This window comes from Oncorhynchus mykiss, chromosome 18, assembly GCF_013265735.2.
Source record: "Oncorhynchus mykiss isolate Arlee chromosome 18, USDA_OmykA_1.1, whole genome shotgun sequence".
NCBI classification, from domain to species: Eukaryota; Metazoa; Chordata; class Actinopteri; order Salmoniformes; family Salmonidae; genus Oncorhynchus; species Oncorhynchus mykiss.
In genome coordinates, this window is record NC_048582.1 from 49330180 (window position 1) to 49350212 (window position 20033).

Consider the following 20033-nt stretch of genomic DNA (forward strand, 5'->3'; position numbering starts at 1 on the left):
GGACAAACCTGAAATATTTACTCAAGAGGCATACAATGCAGTTCATGGCATTGCCTATCGGCCTAGTGTTTCATTGTTTTAATATATTTATTTGGGTCCACAATGCGGACCGAACCGTGCTCCCTGTACCAATTCGATACGTGTACCGTTACACCCCGAGTGGCAGCGATTCTCTCCTCTGTGGTCAACATAGGGTTTGACCCCCAGACTCCACCCACATGTCATTCATACAGGCATGAATCAGCCAATAAGCAAGTATCATAGAACCCACCAGTCCTTATAGGAGGGAGCATCATCACCATCATCACATACAGTAACTCTCATGTTGAGAATATAATATAACGCATGAACATCAATGAGTCAATAGTTCCCATGGGGTCTTGTGAGACATCAGGAGGAGGTTCTGCCTGGATCACAGCTCACAGTGTCTGTCTGGTCTGTCCGTCTGCAGCTCATGAGCTACACTATTTCAATAACGTTCTGTTTCATGATGCGAGTCTACACTCTACAGCTTGAATGAGAGCCGGAAGCATGTTCTAGAAGAATGCTCTAAAAGAAGGTTCATGGGAAACGATCCAATACAGTTGAATGAATTAGCAATTTTTTTGGCACTGCATGAGTAGCATCATTCAGAAAAGAGATAGTTATAGAACGGATTCAGTCTTTTTGCTGACTTCATGTCAAATTGTGCTTTTATATCTGTCCTGATCGTTTAGGTTTAACACAGAAGAGGAGAAACAAGACGTCTTTTAGCTAGCTGTTTCTCTGTGGACGAGTTGTATAGTGTTGTGCCTTTCCATTGTTAGAAATGTGACCGGGTCTACTCATGTGGGAGCTTGTGGTGGGAATCATAGAAATATAATTAGAATAAGAATAGCTGCAGGTCCACCCATCCCATTACAGAACATTTACTTGAATGGGAATGCCTGTTCTACTATTTCTATGGTGTGAAGGATATGAGTACAGTCAGAGTGTATTTGAATGTTGCAGGATGGCAGCACTGAGCATACAGTTGAAGTTGTAAATATACATACACCTTAGCCAAATACATTTAAACTCGGTTTTTCACAATTCCTGACATTTAATCCTAGTAACAATTCCATGTCTTAAGTCAGTTAGGATCACCACTTTATTTTAAGAATCTGAAATGTCAGAATAATAGTAGAGAGAATGATTTATTTCAGCTTTTATTTCTTTCATCACATTCCCAGTGGGTCAGAAGTTTACATACTCTCAATTAGTATTTGATAGCATTGCCTTGATATTTTTTAACTTGGGTCAAACATTTCGGGTAGCCTTCCACACGCTTCCCACAATAAGTTGGGTGAATTTTGTCCCATTCCTCTTGACAGAGCTGTGTAACTGAGTCATGTTTGTAGGCCTCCTTGCTCGCACATGCCTTTTCAGATCTGCCCACAAATTTTCTATAGGATTGAGGTCAGGACTTTGTGATGGCCACTCCAATACCTTGACTTTGTTGTCCTTAAGCCATTTTGCCAAAACTTTGGATGTATGCTTGGGGTCATTGCACATTTGGAAAACCCATTTGCAACCAAGCTTGAACTTCCTGACTGATGTCTTGAGATGTTGCTTCAATATATCCACATAATTTTCCTCCCTTATGATGCCATCTATTTTGTGAAGTGCACCAGTCCCTCCTGCAGCAAAGCACCCCCACAACATGATGCTGCCGCCCCCGTGCTTCAAGGTTGGGATGGTGTTCTTCAGCTTGCAAGCCTCTGCCTTTTTCTTCCAAACATAACAATGATAATTACAGCCAAACAATTCAATTTTTGATTAATCAGACCAGAGGACATTTCTCCAAAAAGTATGATGTTTGTCCCCATGTGCAGTTACATACCACCATTTTTTATGCCGTTTTTTGAGCAGTGGCTTCTTCCTTGCTGAGCGTCCTTTCAGGTTATGTCGATATAGGACTCGTTTACTGTGGATATAGATACTTTTGTACCTGTTTCCTCCAGCATCTTCACAAGGTCCTTTGCGGTTCTTCTGGGATTGATTTCCACTTTTCGCACCAAAGTATGTCCAACTCTAGGAGACAGAACGTGTGTCCTTCCTGAGCGGTATGACGGCTGCATGGTCCCATGGTGTTTATACTTGCCTACTATTGTTTGTACAGATGAACCTGGTACTTTCAGGCTTTTGGAAATTGCTCCCAAGGATGAACCAGACTTGTGGAGGTCCACCATTTTTTCCTGAGGGCTTGGCTGATATCTTTTGATTTTCCAATGATGTCAAGCAAAGAGGCACTGGGTTTGAAGGTTGGCCTTGAAATACATCCACAGGTACACCTACAATTGACTCAAATGATGTCAATTAGCCTATCAGAAGCTTATAAAGCCATGACATAATTTTCTAGAATTTTCCAAGCTGTTTAAAGTCACAGTCAATATAGTGTATGTAAACTTCTGACCCACTGGAATTGTGATACAGTGAATTATAAGTGAAATAATCTGTCTGTAAACAATTGCTGGAAAAATGACTTGTGTCATGCACAAAGTAGATGTCCTAACCGACTTGCCAAAACTATAGTTTGTTAACAAGAAATTTGTGGAGTGGTTGAAAAACAAGTTTTAATGACTCCAACCTAAGTGTATGTAAACTTCCGACTTCAACTGTAGCTCTCACAGAACACCAGCACCAGAAGGACACCTGTATGAAAGCTACTCCACATCCCTTGACTGGGGAAGTATCGTAGGAAGAGAATGCGAAATGGAAGGGAATAATGCTGGTTAGCTGGCTTCTGCTGTCTGTCACTGACCTTCTCAGTGTTGGCGGAGTCAGCATTCGGTATTAAAATGGACTCAAATTAAACACTACACGTTGCATGGTTTGTATGACTGACTGAACGAGCACCGTCGACGACAGAAATTAGACTGTACAATTAACACAACAAAAACTTATAGAGAAGTAACTGAGAAGTGAAACATTTACAAAATAAAAACCAAAAGAAAATGCTATTCACATGTACCCGCATCATAAGGGATGGTTCCATCCATAAGAACTAGGCTGAGAAGCTAGGCTACACCTAAGGTATGGAATGAAGTGACTCAGTAGTGCTAATGAGAGTTCCAACAACGTGTCCCAAGACGCCTAGAGCCACTCTGAGGCCCACTGTCGTAGCCCCGGCCAGGCGCCCACGCACACACACACTCTGACACACACCTCGGCAGGGTGTGTGGGCCCGTCTGTCCGTCAATCCTCAAAAACCTCCAGGAAGAGTGGGGGGAAGAGTTCATTGGGGCACTCCACCTTCATATGCAGGAAGCGGGAGGCGTGGCACGCCCCGATCATCCGCAGGTCCGTCACCTTCATCAGCAGCTTGGGCCAGAATTGCGCCACCTTGTGTTTGCGGTAGTTGATGTAATGTTCAAAGGCCAGAAGGAACTCCTCCTGACAGCGCTCAATACGCTCCACGCTGGTCAGCCCCGGACGGTCTGGGGAGGGAGGGAGAGATAGACAGAAAGGAGAAAAGGATGAATATGGATGAGTTTCATACTGTACTGTATATTACTACTGTCACGTAGATAGAACAATTCTATATTAATTCAACCCAAATCTACAAACACGATCTCACTGGAGATAGAGACTATAACTCAACACTTGTATTAATTGGATATCCTGTAATCGGTCACTGGCTTGTTTCATTAGCACTACTAAGTCACTCCAGGGGTTGCATGTGTGATAGATTTACAGAACATCTGATTAATACAAGTATTGAGTTTTGAGTAAGTATGCTACAGAATTATTCAAACAAATACCAGATTGGCTCACGTTTGCCATTGATTTCACAACTATAAAAGTCAATGCAGACGATCTGTGCATGTGGATATAATAGGACATCGATGGCTTCACAGAACAGAGTGGCATCATCTTAGAGATGGAGGGAGGGAGATGTGTGGACCCTGCACAAAGTTATTGATTTTGAACGTCAAACCCCCGGACGGCCATTGTAGTCTCATCATTAGATGGTTTCCTTTCCTAGGGTGGGCTCTGTAATCCCTTATAATCGCTACGTGAAAGATTGGCCTAATGGGTTTAAACAGACCTCTGGTGGAAGGTAACAGCAGTATTGACGTGTGACTGACTGTGGTTAATCACACATGAAAACAGGCCGGCACACACTGACGTACTGGCTTTACCGACTGTTTCATTGCTTACTGATTGTTTTGCTGTAGGTCTCACGGGGAGGGGGGGGGGGGTAAAGCCACAGGAACTACAGGCTCTTTGCTAACAAGTCACTGTATATGAATAAATATATTCACTGAGTGTACAAAACATCAGGCCTTTCTACTATTGAGTTACTCCCCTTTTTGCCCCCAGAACAGCCTCAATTCGTCGGGGCCTGGACTCTACTGTACAAGGTGAGACAAGCGATCCAAAAGATGCTGGCCCATGTTGACTCCAATGCTTCCCACAGTTGTGTCAAGTTGGTTGGATGTCCTTTGGGTGGTGGACCATTCTTGATACACAGGGGAGACTGTTGAGCTTAAAAAGCAGCGTTGCAGTTCTTGACAAACTCAACCCAGTGTGCCTGGTATTACAATACCCTGTTCAAAGGCACTTACAGTGCATTCAGAAAATATTGGACTTTTTCCACATTTTGTTACGTTACAGCCTTATTCTAAAATGGATTACATTAAAATGTTCCTCATCAATCTACACACAACACCCTATAATGACAAAGCAAAAACAGGTTTTTAAAATTTTTTGCAAATGTACTAGAAATAAAAAGCTGAAATGTCACATTTACATAAGTATTCAGACCCTTTACTCAGTACTTAGTTGAAGCACCTTTGGCAGCGATTACAGCCTCGAGTCTTCTTGGGTATGACGCTACAAGCTTGGCACACCTGTATTTGGGGGGTTTCTCCCATTCTTCTCTGCAGATCCTCTCAAGCTCTGTCAGGTTGGATGGGGAGCGTTGCTGCACAGCTATTGTTAGATCGGGTTCAAGTCTGGGCTCTGGTTGGGCCTCTTGTCTCGAAGCCACTCCTGCATTGTCTTGCAGTGTGCTTAGGGTCATTGTCCAGTTGGAAGGAGAACCTTCGCCCCAGTCCTGAGGTCCTGAGCGGTCTGGAGCAGGTTTTCATCAAGGATCTCTCTGTACTTTGCTCTGTTCATCTTTCCCTCGATCCCGACTAGTCTCCCAGTCCCTGCCACTGAAAAACATCCTCACAGCATGATGCTGCCACCACCATGATTCACTGTAGGGATGGTGCCAGGTTTCCTCCAGATTTGTCGCTTGGCATTCAGGCCAAAGAGTTCAATCTTGTTTCTCATAGTCTGAGAGTCCTTTAGGTGCCTTTTGGCAAACTCCAAGGGTGCTGTCATGTGCCTTTTACTGAAGAGTGGCTTCCTTCTGGCCACTCTACCATAAAAGCCTGATTGGTGGAGTGCTGCAGAGATAAGTGTCCTTCTGGAAGGTTCTCCCATCTCCACAGAGGAACTCTGGAGCTCTGTCAGAACCATCGGGTTCTTGGCCACCTCCCTGACCAAGGCCCTTCTCCCCCGATTGCTCAGTTTGGCTGGGCGGCCAGCTCTAGGTATTGTCTTGGTGGTTCCACTGTGTTCTTGGGGACCTTCAATGCTGCTGAATTATTTTGGTACCCTTCCCCATATCTGTGCCTTGACACAATCCTGTCTCGAAGCTCTACGGACAATTCCTTTGACCTCATGGCTTGGTTTTTGCTCTAACATGCACTGTCAACTGTGTGACCTTATATAGACAGGTGTGTGCCTTTCCAAATCATGTCCATTCAATTGAATTTACCACAGGTGGACTCCAATCAAGTTGTAGAAACATCTCAAGGATGATAAATTGAAACCGGATGCACCTGAGCTCAATTTAGAGTCTCATAGCAAAGGGTACAATACTTATGTAAGGTATTTCTGTTTTTTTTTTTAAATATACATTTGCAAAGACAATCTAAAAAACGGTTTTCACATTGTCATTATGGGGCATTGTGTGTAGATTGATGAGAAAAAAACAACATTTTTTCATACATTTTAGAATAAGGCTGTAACGTAACAAAATGTGCAAAAAGTCAAGAGTCTGAATACTTTCCGAATGCACTGTAAATATTTTGTCTTGCCCATTCATCCTCTGAATGGCACACATACACAATCCATGTTTCAATCGTCTCAAGGCTTAAAAATCCTTCTTTAACCTACAACTGGGTTCACCTTTTCAGTCTACAGTATCTCATGGAAAGCGCAGATGTTCCTAATGTTTTGTACACTCATTGTATATATTATATATATATATATTATATATATTTATTGTGTACAATTGAAGTGTATATCATAAAGAATACACATCTATAAGCACATCCATGTGTGTTCATAGATGTGTAATGTAAGTTTCATGACACTAGCCCTTTCAGTGAATTGGCTAGCAGAGATGTGAATAACCCCCCCTCTCTTGTTAAGGGGAGGGGCACTTTTACTTGTCTCCCTGACCATGCCGTATGGGAGAGAGAGGGTCACAGTAGAACAAAGGAACTCTCCCGCCAAATTCTACTACATCTCAGAATTTGAGAATTGAACAATATTCTCATTTTGGAGAATGTGTAAGCAGTCGGTGGAGAAGCCAGATATGACCTGGTCCATTTTGTTTAATGTTTGTGACCTCATGAAAGACAATACAGCCACATTACTCAAACTCTGTTTATATAGGTTCCTCAGTTATGAGGCTTGCATCTAATTCTTGTATAAAATGTAAAGATTAAACTATTTGCGAAATGATGTAATATGATGTTAACCTTTAAAATGAGAGAATTTGCCTTCCTTTGTAAAGTTTAACTAAGCCAGTAGCCACGCCCAAATGAATAAACATTGGTTGGAAATGATGAACCAACCCCTTTTCCACTTTTGAATAAAAGCCTCTGTGACGAAAAGTCAACTCAGTTCCAAATTCCTTGAGGACTTGTCCTCACGTTTAAAAGGGCTAATTCTAATTTCAACTCTACAGACCAGGAAACGTGAGAGTTTGCTCCACGCGTGAAATGGTATGAAATCTGAACTATTGATCACCTAACGAAGAAGTGCACACTAAACTAGCATATATCAGACTGCAGCTGAACATATGTGCAAATCTAGTACGAGAACACTGACTGACGAGGAAGCATCTCCAGATTGAGATTAACCTCTCAGACCACGTGAACCTCTCACCCGACGACCCGGAAGAATCTACAAAGGTCAATGGTGACCTCAACTGGGCAAACCAGCCTCACATCATCAGCTCAACTATCGAAGCCAGCTTCACATAAATACAATGCATTGCTTTTCCGAATGAGCGATCGTTGGCATATGTGGCATATGCATTTATGTGAGAATAGCTTCCCAGGTCCGATAGATACCCATGTTCCTTAGTCTTCCTTCCAAACCCCCCTTCTCTTTTCTCTGAATCTATTGTGTTATAACCAAACTGTTTTTGTTTAGTCCACTAGGGGCAGTATTTACTGTATAATGTTATTATGTATTGTATATTCTGTAATTGTTTAATTAGTTAGTAAATAAATAATTGAGGCAATTGGTGTATGGGTGATTCATAGTTCGTAGGTTCGTGCAGATAGCCAATAATTTTACGACATTTGGAATGAGAACTGATGAGGTAATAATTCATTAATTAAAGACTAATTGATCAGATATTAAAATATCTGAAGAGTTATATTCGGGAAAATTATAACTTTGTAATCTGAACATTTTCTGTGGTGCCCCGGCTTCCTCGTTAATTAAAGTTTACATGATTAGTTTAATCACGTAACAATAATTACATATAGAGAATTGATTTGATAAAATAACAGGCTTCACATTTAATGACAAGTCTGAGACAGGACACCGTTAATGTAAACATTTCTAGAATTACATACACACGGGACAGGGGTTAATATGGCGTGTTGTTCGACCAATCCTCTATCTGTTTGAACTCAGGGGCCTGCCGCTCTCTTTCTGTCTCACCTACAATGTATTCTACTTCCTACCTAATCTACTTTTAATGTACTTGTCATCATGCCAACTAGTTCAACATTGAAATGGCAGGTCATGCCAAATTAAAATGAACAACAACACGATATAGAATATTAAAGAACACTCGTTTGAAAGTTTTGGAAGACTCTAATAGTTACGTTCAAATTCACTCAGTTTTTTAAAAGGGGCACCTTTTAAAGGATATCTTTGAAATAACTATCTGTAAAAAAAAGAGATATCTTCTATATTGTCAGCTTACAAGTGGCTAAAACTGCTGCTGGACTGTGGCCCCTCAGTTTCAATGGCCATGACCCCCTTGCCCTTTAAAATGCTTTTGGAAGGTGACAAAACCCATAAGCCTGCGTCTAGCGAAAACAAGGGGCCGGATGTCTGGTAGTGTGGTAACGCAACAGGTGTGTGTGTGGGCCGGCAAGCATGTATCTTTCTCTCACCGGAGGACAGGAGGATGACGGCCTGTAGCAGAGCGACCTCAGAGTCGTCCAGGTGGAACGACGACAGCGACACGCCCAAATCAAAGATGGCATCTGACACCACACCCAGGCCTCCGTTCTTCAGCTGGCCGCGGGTCACGGCCATCTCCCCGTTAAGTGTCAGCGTCTCGCTCTCGGGGTCGTAGCGAACGGCCGCCCGTAAAGACATGATCTCCATGCAGCAGCCTTTCAATAGGATAATCTGGTCTTCACAAGGCAGCTGGGAGGAGAGAGACAAACACAGAAAGCAAACATTGTTATTGATTTTTTAATGATTTATTTGCACACGAACGATGAACGACTGATGTGATTGTAAGAATTAAAAGGAGCATGTGCAGGAGAGGTCAAAAGTCCAGAAATGATATTAGAACATTTATGTTGACATATAGTAGTAGTGTTAGCATTTATTACAAACTGAACTCTGTACATCCCATACTAAATGCTTTTTTCCTTTGCTATTTTTGAAATGAATTTGAATTTCAGTTTAGTTTAAAATATTATTAATAATGTTGATTTAGTTTAGTTTACATGTTGAGACCATTTCTATTTCAGTTTTAGTATTAGTGAGTTTTTAAGGTATTTCATCATTTTTTAATATGAAAGACAAGTAGAAATATAGCACTAAGCCAAAACATATTTGACACAATTTCTATTTAACTATAAACTAAATAGTGAATTAATTTTACATTTAAAATGTTCTCTCATTTTAGTTTCTATTTGAGTAAAATTGCTTATGTTGAGTTTTAAACTTGAGTTTGTTTCCGTTTAAGTTATAGTGTTTTAGAACCAATATATTTATTGACATTCTCTATGATAAGCAGGCGATCAAGCATACGAAAAGAGAACACAAATATAAAACACACATCCCCAATAAACGTTGATAATATTTACATTTTACATTTTAGTTTCAATAAAGGAAATAGCTTTGCTTACGTACCTCACAGAACATAGGCAGCTTTTTGGCAAAGTCCACCACTCGGGTAATGGCGGGGGTGATAATTTTTGTAAACTGACTGAAGGCTTCAATGTCCACTTTGCTCCCTTCAGATGCATTTATGACCGGTGCTTGACCAATGTCCACAGGCTGAAACGACAAGAGGTGGAGGGAGGACACGGCTCAGTGCATGTAAGTATGTCCAACAGGGACAGACTACTAAAAGACTTTAAGACACAGGGTGCAACTGAAATAGGGTGCACCCTATATAGTGCAGTACTTTCGAGCATAGGGTACTGGTTAAAAGTAGTGTGCTATCTAGGGAGGAGGGTTCAATTCAGATGCAGCTAGAAAGATCAGAAAACACAACACGGTCTCCTCTTTCTCCTCTAGGCATGACAGGTCAACGAGTAAAACAGCACGACATGAAAACAAAGTGGACAGCGTTTCCACTGTGACCGTTGTTCAGGAGGGAAAAGGAGGAAAGTTTGAGGGAAACTTAAACAGGAGGGGATTCTCAAGAAAGTGCAAAGTGCAAGCCATTCATTTTCTCATCCTCAGTTGGCAGTGTCTTTGACTAGGGTTATCCACTGATACGGTATTATTATTTTTAGAACATTTGAACTACTTTCCTTCTGACCAGAAGTGACATAAGAGTGATAGAGTAGAGCGAGCGCATAAGCAAAGAGCCCAGATTGAGTTGAGTTGAGTAGCAGAGGACAAAGCACTGTGTACAGCACCCCCCAGCTTCTGTTGGTTTGGTTGTAAATCAATATAAATATTGATGAAATAATAAAACACTCATTATTAATAATAATAATATCCCTTTAAGAGAAATTCTCCCCTGTATGCCTTTCAACTGTCACAGCTAGCAGAGAACTATCTACATACTTTATGCACTTAAAGCTAGACTACACGGCAAACGGTATGTGGACACCTGCTCGTTGAACATCCCATTCCAAAACCAAGGGCATTAATATGGAGTTGGTCCCCCTCCTTTGCTGTTATAACAGCCTCCACTCTTCTGGGAAGGCTTTTCATTAGATGTTGGAACATTGCTGCGGGGACATGCTTCCATTCAGCCACAAGAGCATTAGTGAGGTCTGGCACTGATGTTGGGCGATTAGGCCTGGCTCCCAAAGAACAGTTCTTATGCTGACGTTGCTTCCAGAAGCAGTTTGGAACTCGTAGTGAGTGACCTCTTCAGCACTCGGCGGTCCTGTTCTGTGAGCTTGTGTGGCCTACCACTTCGTGGCTGAGCCATTGTTGCTCCTTGACGTTTCTACTTTACAATAACAGCACTTACAGTTGACCGGGGCAGCTCTAGCAGGGTAGAAATTTGACGAACTGACTTGTTGGAAAGGTGGCATCCTATGACGATGCCACGTTGAAAGTCACTGAGCTCTTCAGTATGGCCATTCAAGTGCCAATGTTTGTCTATGGAGATTGCATTGCTGTGTGCTCTATTTTATACCCCTTTCAGCAACGGGTCTAGCTGAAATAGCAAAATCCACTAATTTGAAGGGTGTCCACATACTTCTAGCAATGTAGTGTATATATGTATATCATCCAACAGAAGTGGTTAAAATTGCTGTTCCCAGTCAAAAAAAACTATTTAAAAAAACAGATGTCTCCAAACTTAGGACATTTATTAACATCATGATCTATTCTAATTCATGCCAAGGCAATAACACACATATTGTTAAATTAATATAGTACAACATCTTTGTTGATATACTAATTTCTAGTGGGGGGTGGCTGTCCCCACCCTGGCTCCTCAAATGTATGTTTGAAAACAAAGTGCTTCAATATTTTTAAAATCTTTTTTCACACTATTATTTCAATAGAACATATTGATTTGTTTTATTATTCAATTGAAAGATACTGCTACTTTATTGTAAAAAATCTTTCTCTAAAAAATGATTTCCCCACTTTGTATGTCACTACCGAAACACACATTAAAAGACTGTAGAATGAATGTGACTTAAGCCACATCCTTACAACTATAATCAGGAAATGGGATTGCATCCCTCTCCATCATAGCCACATGATGTGTCAATACCAAACATATAATATACAACAAAATTGTATGTATTTGGGACAAAAATATATGTCCAAAATATACAGTAGCTATAATAACTAAAAACTGAAACGTCCACAACCGAAACAATTTGGTTCATTTTGGTATTGACATAATTGTTTTGGTAACTGACTCTTTATTGGTAATCCACTGTATTTATTTACATCTATTGAAAAAAACATCTGATAAAGTAATCTACATTAAAGACATAGATAATTGCTCTTCCTGGAAGTCAAATTAATTGGACGAAACCAATTCTTCTCGCTTTAAATCAAGGACATACTATTGTAGCGAATTCGGGGGGTAGGCCCAACTGGGACTCGAACCGAGGTCCAACAACTGTCAAGCCAATACCTTAACCGTTACGCCAAGAGGTTAAAGTGTTGAGTTAAGGTTGCTACAATATGGTATACAGTGGACAAGGTCCTCAGCCTAATCCCTCCTGCCACAAAGGTTACACAGTTACATGTCAAAATCAGCCAAAGTGTGTACGACACAGGCAGCTCAAATGTTAATTGATCTGATTGGTCAAAAGACCAATTAGTGAAATAAATTGCAGAATTGGGCTGCCTGTGTAAACGCAGCCACATGTGCGAGAAGCTTGGTCTGTGAATACAGAGAAACTTGTCCATGGGTCAGAGCCGGACATTGATGGTGAAATATGTCTCTAGATTACATTTAAAGGTTTTGAAAATCAGTTAAAAAATCTTGTTTTTACTATTTTGCACATTTTGTATTACATTTCTCAAATGAATATGTAACAGAAGGCTAATAAAAATTATCAATATGGTGCATGGTTCTCCCTTATTAATTACTTAATTGCAACCTTTTCACTGTTTTGGTAGTGAATAATTTTGTTCCTAGTAAGGAATTCACAAAACTACTTAAAATATGCAATACAAACAGTGTGTGAATAGTAGATATGTCTAAAAACAGGATACAAATGAAATATTTTTTTCTAACCCCAATTTGAATGAACCACTGTATTTTAACACTCGCCTATAATATAATAGCTAGCTATAGCAGGTGCGATTTGAGAAGTGTTTTGATAGTATTTAAACTCAGTATTATATTTTGTCTACTAATTCTTACCTTGGTTTCCTTCACCCCCACTGCACTCTGGTCAGAAGTATAGAATAAATTACATGTTATTTCATTAAGTAGCATTGCTTCCTCGACCTGTTGGACAATCAACAGAGATTGTGAAGAACGTTTCAATGAGGAACCCGTGTCAAGCCAACTAAAAAAAAATAACACGTTTAAACTGAGGACAGGTAGATGACAGAAAAGTAAGTGCAGAGAGAGACAACAGGTGAGTAGTACACAAAATGCAAAGTGGAGTTTCCATGACAAGATTTAGGCTCAGGCTGAAGCATTTATGTTATACTTATAAACATATATTTAATTATAGGTATTCAGGTAAAACATTTTTGTACATTTCTTTTGGGGGGGAGGGGGGGGGGGTACAAATTATACTGTTGTATGTCAAGACTCACAAATTAGTTAATCAAAGCTGATATACAGTACCCTTCAAAAGTTTGGAAACACCTACTCATTCAAGGGTTTTTCTTTATTTTTACTATTTTCTACATTGGAGAATAGTAGCGAAGACATCAAAACTATGAAATAACACATATGTATTCATGTAGCAACCAAAAAAGTGTTAAACAAATTAAAATATATTTTATATTTGAGATTCTTCAAAGTAGCCATCCCTTGCCTTGATTTCAGCTTTGCACACTCTTGGCATTCTCTCAACCAGCTTCATGAGGTAGTTACCTGGAATGCATTTCAATTAACAGGTGTGCCTTGTTAAAAGTTAATTTGTGGAATTGCTTTCCTTCTTAATGTGTTTGAGCCAATCAGTTGCGTTGTGACAAGGTAGGGGTGGTATATAGAAGATAGCCCTATTTGGTAAAAGACCAAGTCCATATTATGGCAAGAACAGCTCAAATAAGCAAAGAGTAACGTAAGTCCATCATTACTTTAAGACATGAAGGTCAGTCAATCTGGAAAATTTCAAGAACTTTGAAAGTTTCTTCAAGTGCAGTCGTAAAAACCATCAAGCGCTATGATGAAACTGGCTCTCATAAAGACCGCCACAGGAAAGGAAGACCCAGAGTTACCTCTGCTGCAGAGGATAAGTTCATTAGAATAACTGCACCTCAGACTGCAGCCCAAATAAATTATTCACAGAGTTCAAGTAACAGACACAGCTCAACATCAACTGTTCAGAGGAGACTGCGTGAATCAGGCCTTCATGGTTGAATTGCTGCAAAGAAACCACTACTAAAGGACATGAATAAGAAGAAGAGACTTGCTTGGGCCAAGAAACACGAACAATGGACATTAGACCGGTGGAAATCTGTCCTTTGGTCTGATGAGTTAAAATTTGAGATTTTGGATTCTAACCGCTGTGTCTTTGTGAGACGCAGAGTAGGTGAACGGATGATCTCCGCATGTGTGGTTCCCACCGTGTTGCATGGAGGAGGAGGAGTGATGGTGCTTTATTGGTGACACTGTCTGTGATTTATTTAGAATTCAAGGCACACTTAACCAGCATGGCTACCACATCATTCTGCAGTGATACATCATCCCATCTGTTTGCGCTTAGTGGGACTATCATTTGTTTTTCAACAGGTCAATGACCCAAAACACACCTCCAGGCTGTGTAAGGGCTATTTGGCCAGGTAGAGTGTTGGAGTGCTGCATCAGATGACCTGGACGGGATCAAGTTATTCATTCTCCACAATCACCCGACCTCAACCCAATTGAGATGGTTTGGGATGAGTTGGACGACAGAGTGAAGGAAAAACAGCCAACAAGTGCTCAGCATATGTGGGAACTCCTTCAGGACTGTTGGAAAAGCATTCCAGGTGAAGCTGGTTGAGAAAATGCCAAGAGTGTGCAAAGTTGTCATCAAGGCAAGGGATGGCTACTTTGAAGATTCTAAAATCCAAAATATATTTTGATTTGTTTAACCCTTTTTTGTTACTACATGATTCCATATGTGTATTTCATAGTTTCATAGAAAATAGTAAAAATAAAGAAAAATCCTTGAATAAGTAGGTGTGTCCAAACTTTTGACTGGTACTGTACATTACGATAATATAGTATAATGTAATACTATAATACTAATATAATACCACATATTAATACAGTCTGCACAGGGACTACAGATGAAAATGTGTTGTTTAGCTAAATCTTGAACTATTACTAATCCAAAATAAATACATAAAATAAATTACAAATCTATACTTCTATACTGTATATGTGGCCTACTCAACAGTCTATAGTCCAGGCCTTGTGTAATCTCTACATGGAAACTCCAGGATAGAGTCAAAGAAACTGAGACAGACTTCAATCTGCAGAGGACGATTAGACTTTATGGAAAATAAAATAATTTGGTTAAAATGTGAGGAGTGAAATTATAAAGGTAGTACTGCTCAACACACAGCGAGAGAGAGGAAGAGAGAGGAAGAGAGAGAAAGAGAGAGGAAGCGAGAGAGATAGAAAGAAACAGTTATTCATTTTTAGTATTTGTTTAGATTATTAAAGAACACTGCTTTAAAGGGGAGAGAAAGAAGAAAACAAGAGGAATGGATTGTTCCGTTTTAAGTTAATGTCTGCTGCGTTGAGGAAGACACTTTCTCCAGCGTCCAGCTAATTCTCCCCATTCTACAAGGAGATACAAAAAACATGGACATATTAACGTTGGGAACTGTGGTGGGTTGGGGATGGGATGGGAGGTAGGGAAGGGGACAAGAGAGGAATTGTGGGAACTGGGAATGTTTCACAGAACAGACATGGTTGGTTAGACGCTGTCAGCCACGGAGGAGACGTCTCACCAAGAACTTGCGTTTCTGTTTCCAGTGGTTGCCCTGGGCGTTAGTTGACATGTGGGCCTCGGTGACCATGCGGATCAGGTCCCACTCCTCCTGGGACGGCTCAGGCCGGTCCCACACCGTCTTCTGGAGCTCATCCTTCCGCCGCCGCTCACGGTTCTCCTCGATCAACTTCCGCTTGGCGAGCCGCTTGCTGTCGTCCAGCACCACTGGGAGGGAGTGGTGGAGGTGTAGAAGATGGGAGGGAGCGGTGGAGGTGTAGAGGATGGGAGGGAGCGGTGGAGGTGTAGAGGATGGGAGGGAGCGGTGGAGGTGTAGAGGATGGGAGGGAGTGGTGGAGGTGTAGAGGATGGGAGGGAGCGGTGGAAGTGTAGAGGATGGGAGGGAGTGGTGGAGGTGTAGAGGATGGGAGGGAGCGGTGGAGGTGTAGAGGATGGGAGGGAGTGGTGGAGGTGTAGAGGATGGGAGGGAGCGGTGGAGGTGTAGAGGATGGGAGGGAGTGGTGGAGGTGTAAAGAATGGGAGGGAATGGTGGAGGTGTAGAGGATGGGAGGGAGTGGTGGAGGTGTAGAGGATGGGAGGGAGTGGTGGAGGTGTAGAGGACGGGAGGGAGTGGTGGAGGTGTAGAGGATGGGAGGGAGGGGTGGAGGTGTAGAGGATGGGAGGGAGCGGTGGAGGTGTAGAGGATGGGAGGGAGTGGTGGAGGTGTAGAGGATGGGAGGGAGTGGTGGAGGTATATAATTGGGAGGGAGTGGTGGAGGTGTAGAGGATGGGAGGGAGTGGTGGAGGTGTAGAGGATGGGAGGGAGTGGTGGAGGTGTAGAGGATGGGAGGGAGTGGTGGAGGTGTAGAGGATGGGAGGGAGTGGTGGAGGTGTAGAGGATGGGAGGGAGTGGTAGAGGTGTAGAGGATGGGAGGGGGTGGAGGAGGAGGTGTTAGGGATTGGGGGGAAGGGTGAAGTGGTAGGGCGAGAGAGGGTCAAAGAAGGAAGCAAGGAGTCACGAACGGCGAGGGGATTGAGAGGGAGGGGATCAAGCGCACAAAGAAGCAAGAGAGTAAGTCTAAGTCTAAGTATTTTAAGAACTGCCACTGCTATTTTAAGAAATTAACTGTTCTATTGTTCTGAAGTATGGCTCCATACAATTTACAATACAAACAATAAACAATTCAAAACATATGCACTCTGCCTCTGATATTTACACTGATAACATCCATCATTAAAAACATGATCTGTCAATAGATAAATAATAATACAAATCCGATAACAGAAGTAAAAACAGAGAAAGCATGATAGAAATTGCACAATAAAACAAGAATGAAGAAGAGTATTTGTAAAGAGTAATGAATGAGGCAGTCTATTCCTGTTATGAGGAGTCATGACATTAGTTCTCCCTATCTCTGTACTCTGAAATAGGTAGGTTAAGCAGCTCTCCGTGATGAGCCACCTGGCAGGCCAAGCGTGATTATCAAGTTCAGTTAACAGATCTCTCAGGTAGATTGGAGCATATTTATTGAGACACATTTTTAGAGCAATCAGAACTAGTGCTAGTTAGTTAATTTGTTAAATCAGTTTTTTCCCCAGCTGCCATAGTGGTGGTAGTGAATGTCCTCTCAATTAAATATGAACGCTACATTATTATAATTGTATTATACATCTCACTCTAGAAGAAGGAACATTCTCTCTAAAGGTATTCTGGGGAAATAAACTAAGCAGAATACTACTTACAGTCTGTTGCCATGCCGACAGCGATGCACTTCTTGAAGCGACATTCCTGGCACTGGTTCCTGGTCACCTTATCGATGACGCACTTTGCCTCGTACTTACACGCGTACGTCGGGTTCAGGTTCTTCTGGATCGTCCGCCGGAAGAAACCCTTTGGGAAAAAAAGATGAACTCAATGTTTGAAAGGGAATTTCCGGAACACAATGATCTAAAAAATGATATTTCATTGAATTGTTCCTTTTTGATGGATACTGCTGAAACCATGTCAGAGAGTTAAGTGTTGGTATTATTACATCTGTTACTAATACATATGTCCGGTGTTGGTATTACCTTGCATCCTTCACAGGTGATACAGCGATAGTGATATCCTGTAGCTTTATCCCCACATACTACACATAACTCGTCCTTGTCCAGGTAACTGGGGATGTACCCTAACAAGACAGAAAGAAATCAAACGCAAACACATCATTTAGGGAAAGTTGTACAACTGAACGCCTTCAACTGAAATGTGTCTTCCACATTTAACCCAACCCCTCTGAATCAGAGGAGTGCCAAAATCGATATTCACGTCTTCGGGGCGCAAGGAACAGTGGGTTAACTGCCTCGCTCAGGTGTAGAACGACAGATTTTTACCTTGTCAGCCCCAGGGATTCGATCCAGCAACCTTTCGGTCACTGGCCCAATGCTCTAACCACTAGGCTACCTGCCGCCCCATATAGGTCTTTGACGATCCGTTAACAGGGACACAACTATACTTATGTTGGATACAAACAGCATTCAGAAACAACCAATTATGTATGCTAGGAACGCCTGTATCGTTACCAGACAGATTTCCCTGTGTGACAATAAAGTACTCATTTACTACTGTCTGAACACAAGCAGAACATGATCTTTGTAGACACAGCAACTTAGAAACAAAGAGGTGATTTCCACCAGATGTGTTTGACATCATTCATTTCAACACAAAGTTCTCCAAAGGGGCCTAAAGTGTGTAGCACTAAGAAGTTAAGAAGCAGAGGTAACAAGAGTTTAAAAGGTAGGGTCAGTGAGGGCAAGGCTGGGGGCTTAGCCCACTGAGAGAGGTGATCCAGCCCGGACACACGAGCAGGGTGGCATGCAGGGGGGCCGTCAGACTGCGGGAGGGGAGGGGGGTAGGAGGAGAGGAGCAGGGTGGGGGCAGAGGTCAATAAATGATCAATACGAGTCGAGGGGAGTCAGGGCCAAGCCATCAACCAGCAAGCTCCAGCCTTCTGTTACCCTGTCTGTAGTCTTGCTCCTTGTACCAGCAATCAATATACACACACACACACACACACACACACACACACAAAGCACACACAAAGCACACACAAAGCACAAAATGCAACAGGTTCTCTGGCTCCGGGTCAGTTCTGGCACGGTATGCCACCTTAGCTCAACTTGGATTTACTCTAGTCCAAACTAAAGCCTGATCAAAGGAGCTCAGGTTGTCAACACAATTAATACCCACCCGTGAATTTAATAGCAAACCATTATGATAGACACTAAGAACACTGTTCAGGACAATCAAATGCAGAGACATATTGACAATTCAGAAGTTTGCCAACAAGTCTTTTCAAAGTCCATGTACTTGTACTATGTTGGCGGTCTGAATTTGCCTTTAAACTTCAAGAGGTCTTAGTTTGAAAGTGAATACATAGTTCAATGTACATAACTACAAACGGTCCCTTATGGGTTGACTTATCAACCGATAAACTCACAGTACTCAGTGTTTAGGTGTTAATAAACATATAGTATCAGAATCACTATGATTATAGTGTATCAAAAGTCACTACGATATTATATAAACACATACGAGCAAGGTTCAACACTGAAACGGTTTGCAAGGAGATAAATCACTGTTCAAGCCAAACTAGACTAGCATACATCAAATACCAACAATATCAGGTCAGATTTTGTCCTTCATCAACAGGACATATTTGTGCACCTGTCGCACGTCTCTACACATGCATTCCAACACAAGCTGTCAGGATGGTACCCCATCACGCCACCGGGTTAGTCCCTACCTTTCAGTTTGTCATGCCATCACAATAATCCCTAGTACTTCCCGGTTCTAGAGCCAGAAGTACTGCTCCCTAGTCCCAACTCCCTACCTTTCTTGTTGACCTCTTGCATCCACTGCATGTGGGAGAAGTCAGGCTTCCCCTCAGAATAGTAGTCGGGCTGGTGGTTGTAGTGGCTGAGAGGCACTTCCATGGTGCAGTATTCACTTTTGAACACGGGGTTGGGTCCTGGGTAGGAGCAGGCGTAGGGCTGGCTGGGGGGCCAAGCCTGCTCCATGCAGGGAGGGTGGATCTGGTGCATGGGCTGGGGCTCACAGTGCCCGTAACCCCCGGGACCATCACCTCCATACATGCAGTACTCCCCACCGCCCTGCATCGGGTAGCCACCGCCTACGCCATGAGGCATCTCATACATGTCAGGCATGCAGTAGTTCATGATGGCCAACGACTGCACCGAAGGCAGGTAGGCTCATACAAAAGGCTGATGAAGGCCAAAAAAAGAAAAGAAAAGAAGCCTGGAGACAATGTTACGTATCAACTCAGAGCTAAGCCTAATTAATTCAGCGTTATGTTAAATTATTCCAGATAAATAATTAAACGATTGATACGGATATGATAACAAACTGGTGTACGGAGCAGGTAGGGGCTATGTTGGTAGAATGAGTCTTATATACCGAGTCCTTGGGCCCACCCCTACAGTACAACCCCTAGCACGTACTCGCCCGGCTCCACCCCACCGCACAGCGCCCTACCAGCCGACTGTGGCAGGAGATTTATGACGACGTGAGATTTCTAATCTGACTCTGTAAATCCCAGGAGTGTAACAGACAGACAGCAACAAGATGGTGATGTTCTCGCAGATTAAAGCCTTGATTGATGTGCCTCACCAACCACCATCACCTAGTCATTGACATATGGTGCCGTGCCG

At 42.2% G+C, this 20033-nt stretch overlaps 1 protein-coding gene across 4 annotated transcripts in view; it reads right to left on the reverse strand.

Moving 5' to 3' along the window:
- Nucleotides 1–2501: 2501 nt before the first annotated feature.
- The window catches only part of LOC100135978 (thyroid hormone receptor beta), a 140449-nt gene continuing 122917 nt past the window's right edge, over nucleotides 2502–20033 (reverse strand). Inside the window, exons 1-8 of one of the 4 annotated variants that reach the window (XM_036952999.1) lie at nucleotides 19196–19750; nucleotides 17394–17494; nucleotides 17067–17214; nucleotides 15346–15551; nucleotides 12590–12616; nucleotides 9421–9567; nucleotides 8445–8703; nucleotides 2502–3458 (exon numbers count right to left, since the gene is read on the reverse strand). In XM_036952999.1, coding sequence (XP_036808894.1) covers nucleotides 3217–3458; nucleotides 8445–8703; nucleotides 9421–9567; nucleotides 12590–12616; nucleotides 15346–15551; nucleotides 17067–17214; nucleotides 17394–17494; nucleotides 19196–19541 — 1476 coding nt within the window. In that variant the 5' untranslated portion in view covers nucleotides 19542–19750 and the 3' untranslated portion in view covers nucleotides 2502–3216. Of the gene's footprint in view, nucleotides 3459–8444; nucleotides 8704–9420; nucleotides 9568–12589; nucleotides 12677–15345; nucleotides 15552–17066; nucleotides 17215–17393; nucleotides 17495–19195; nucleotides 19751–20033 lie in introns of those variants that run through there. The other 3 variants (XM_036952998.1, XM_036953000.1, XM_036953001.1) reach the window with 3 other exon arrangements.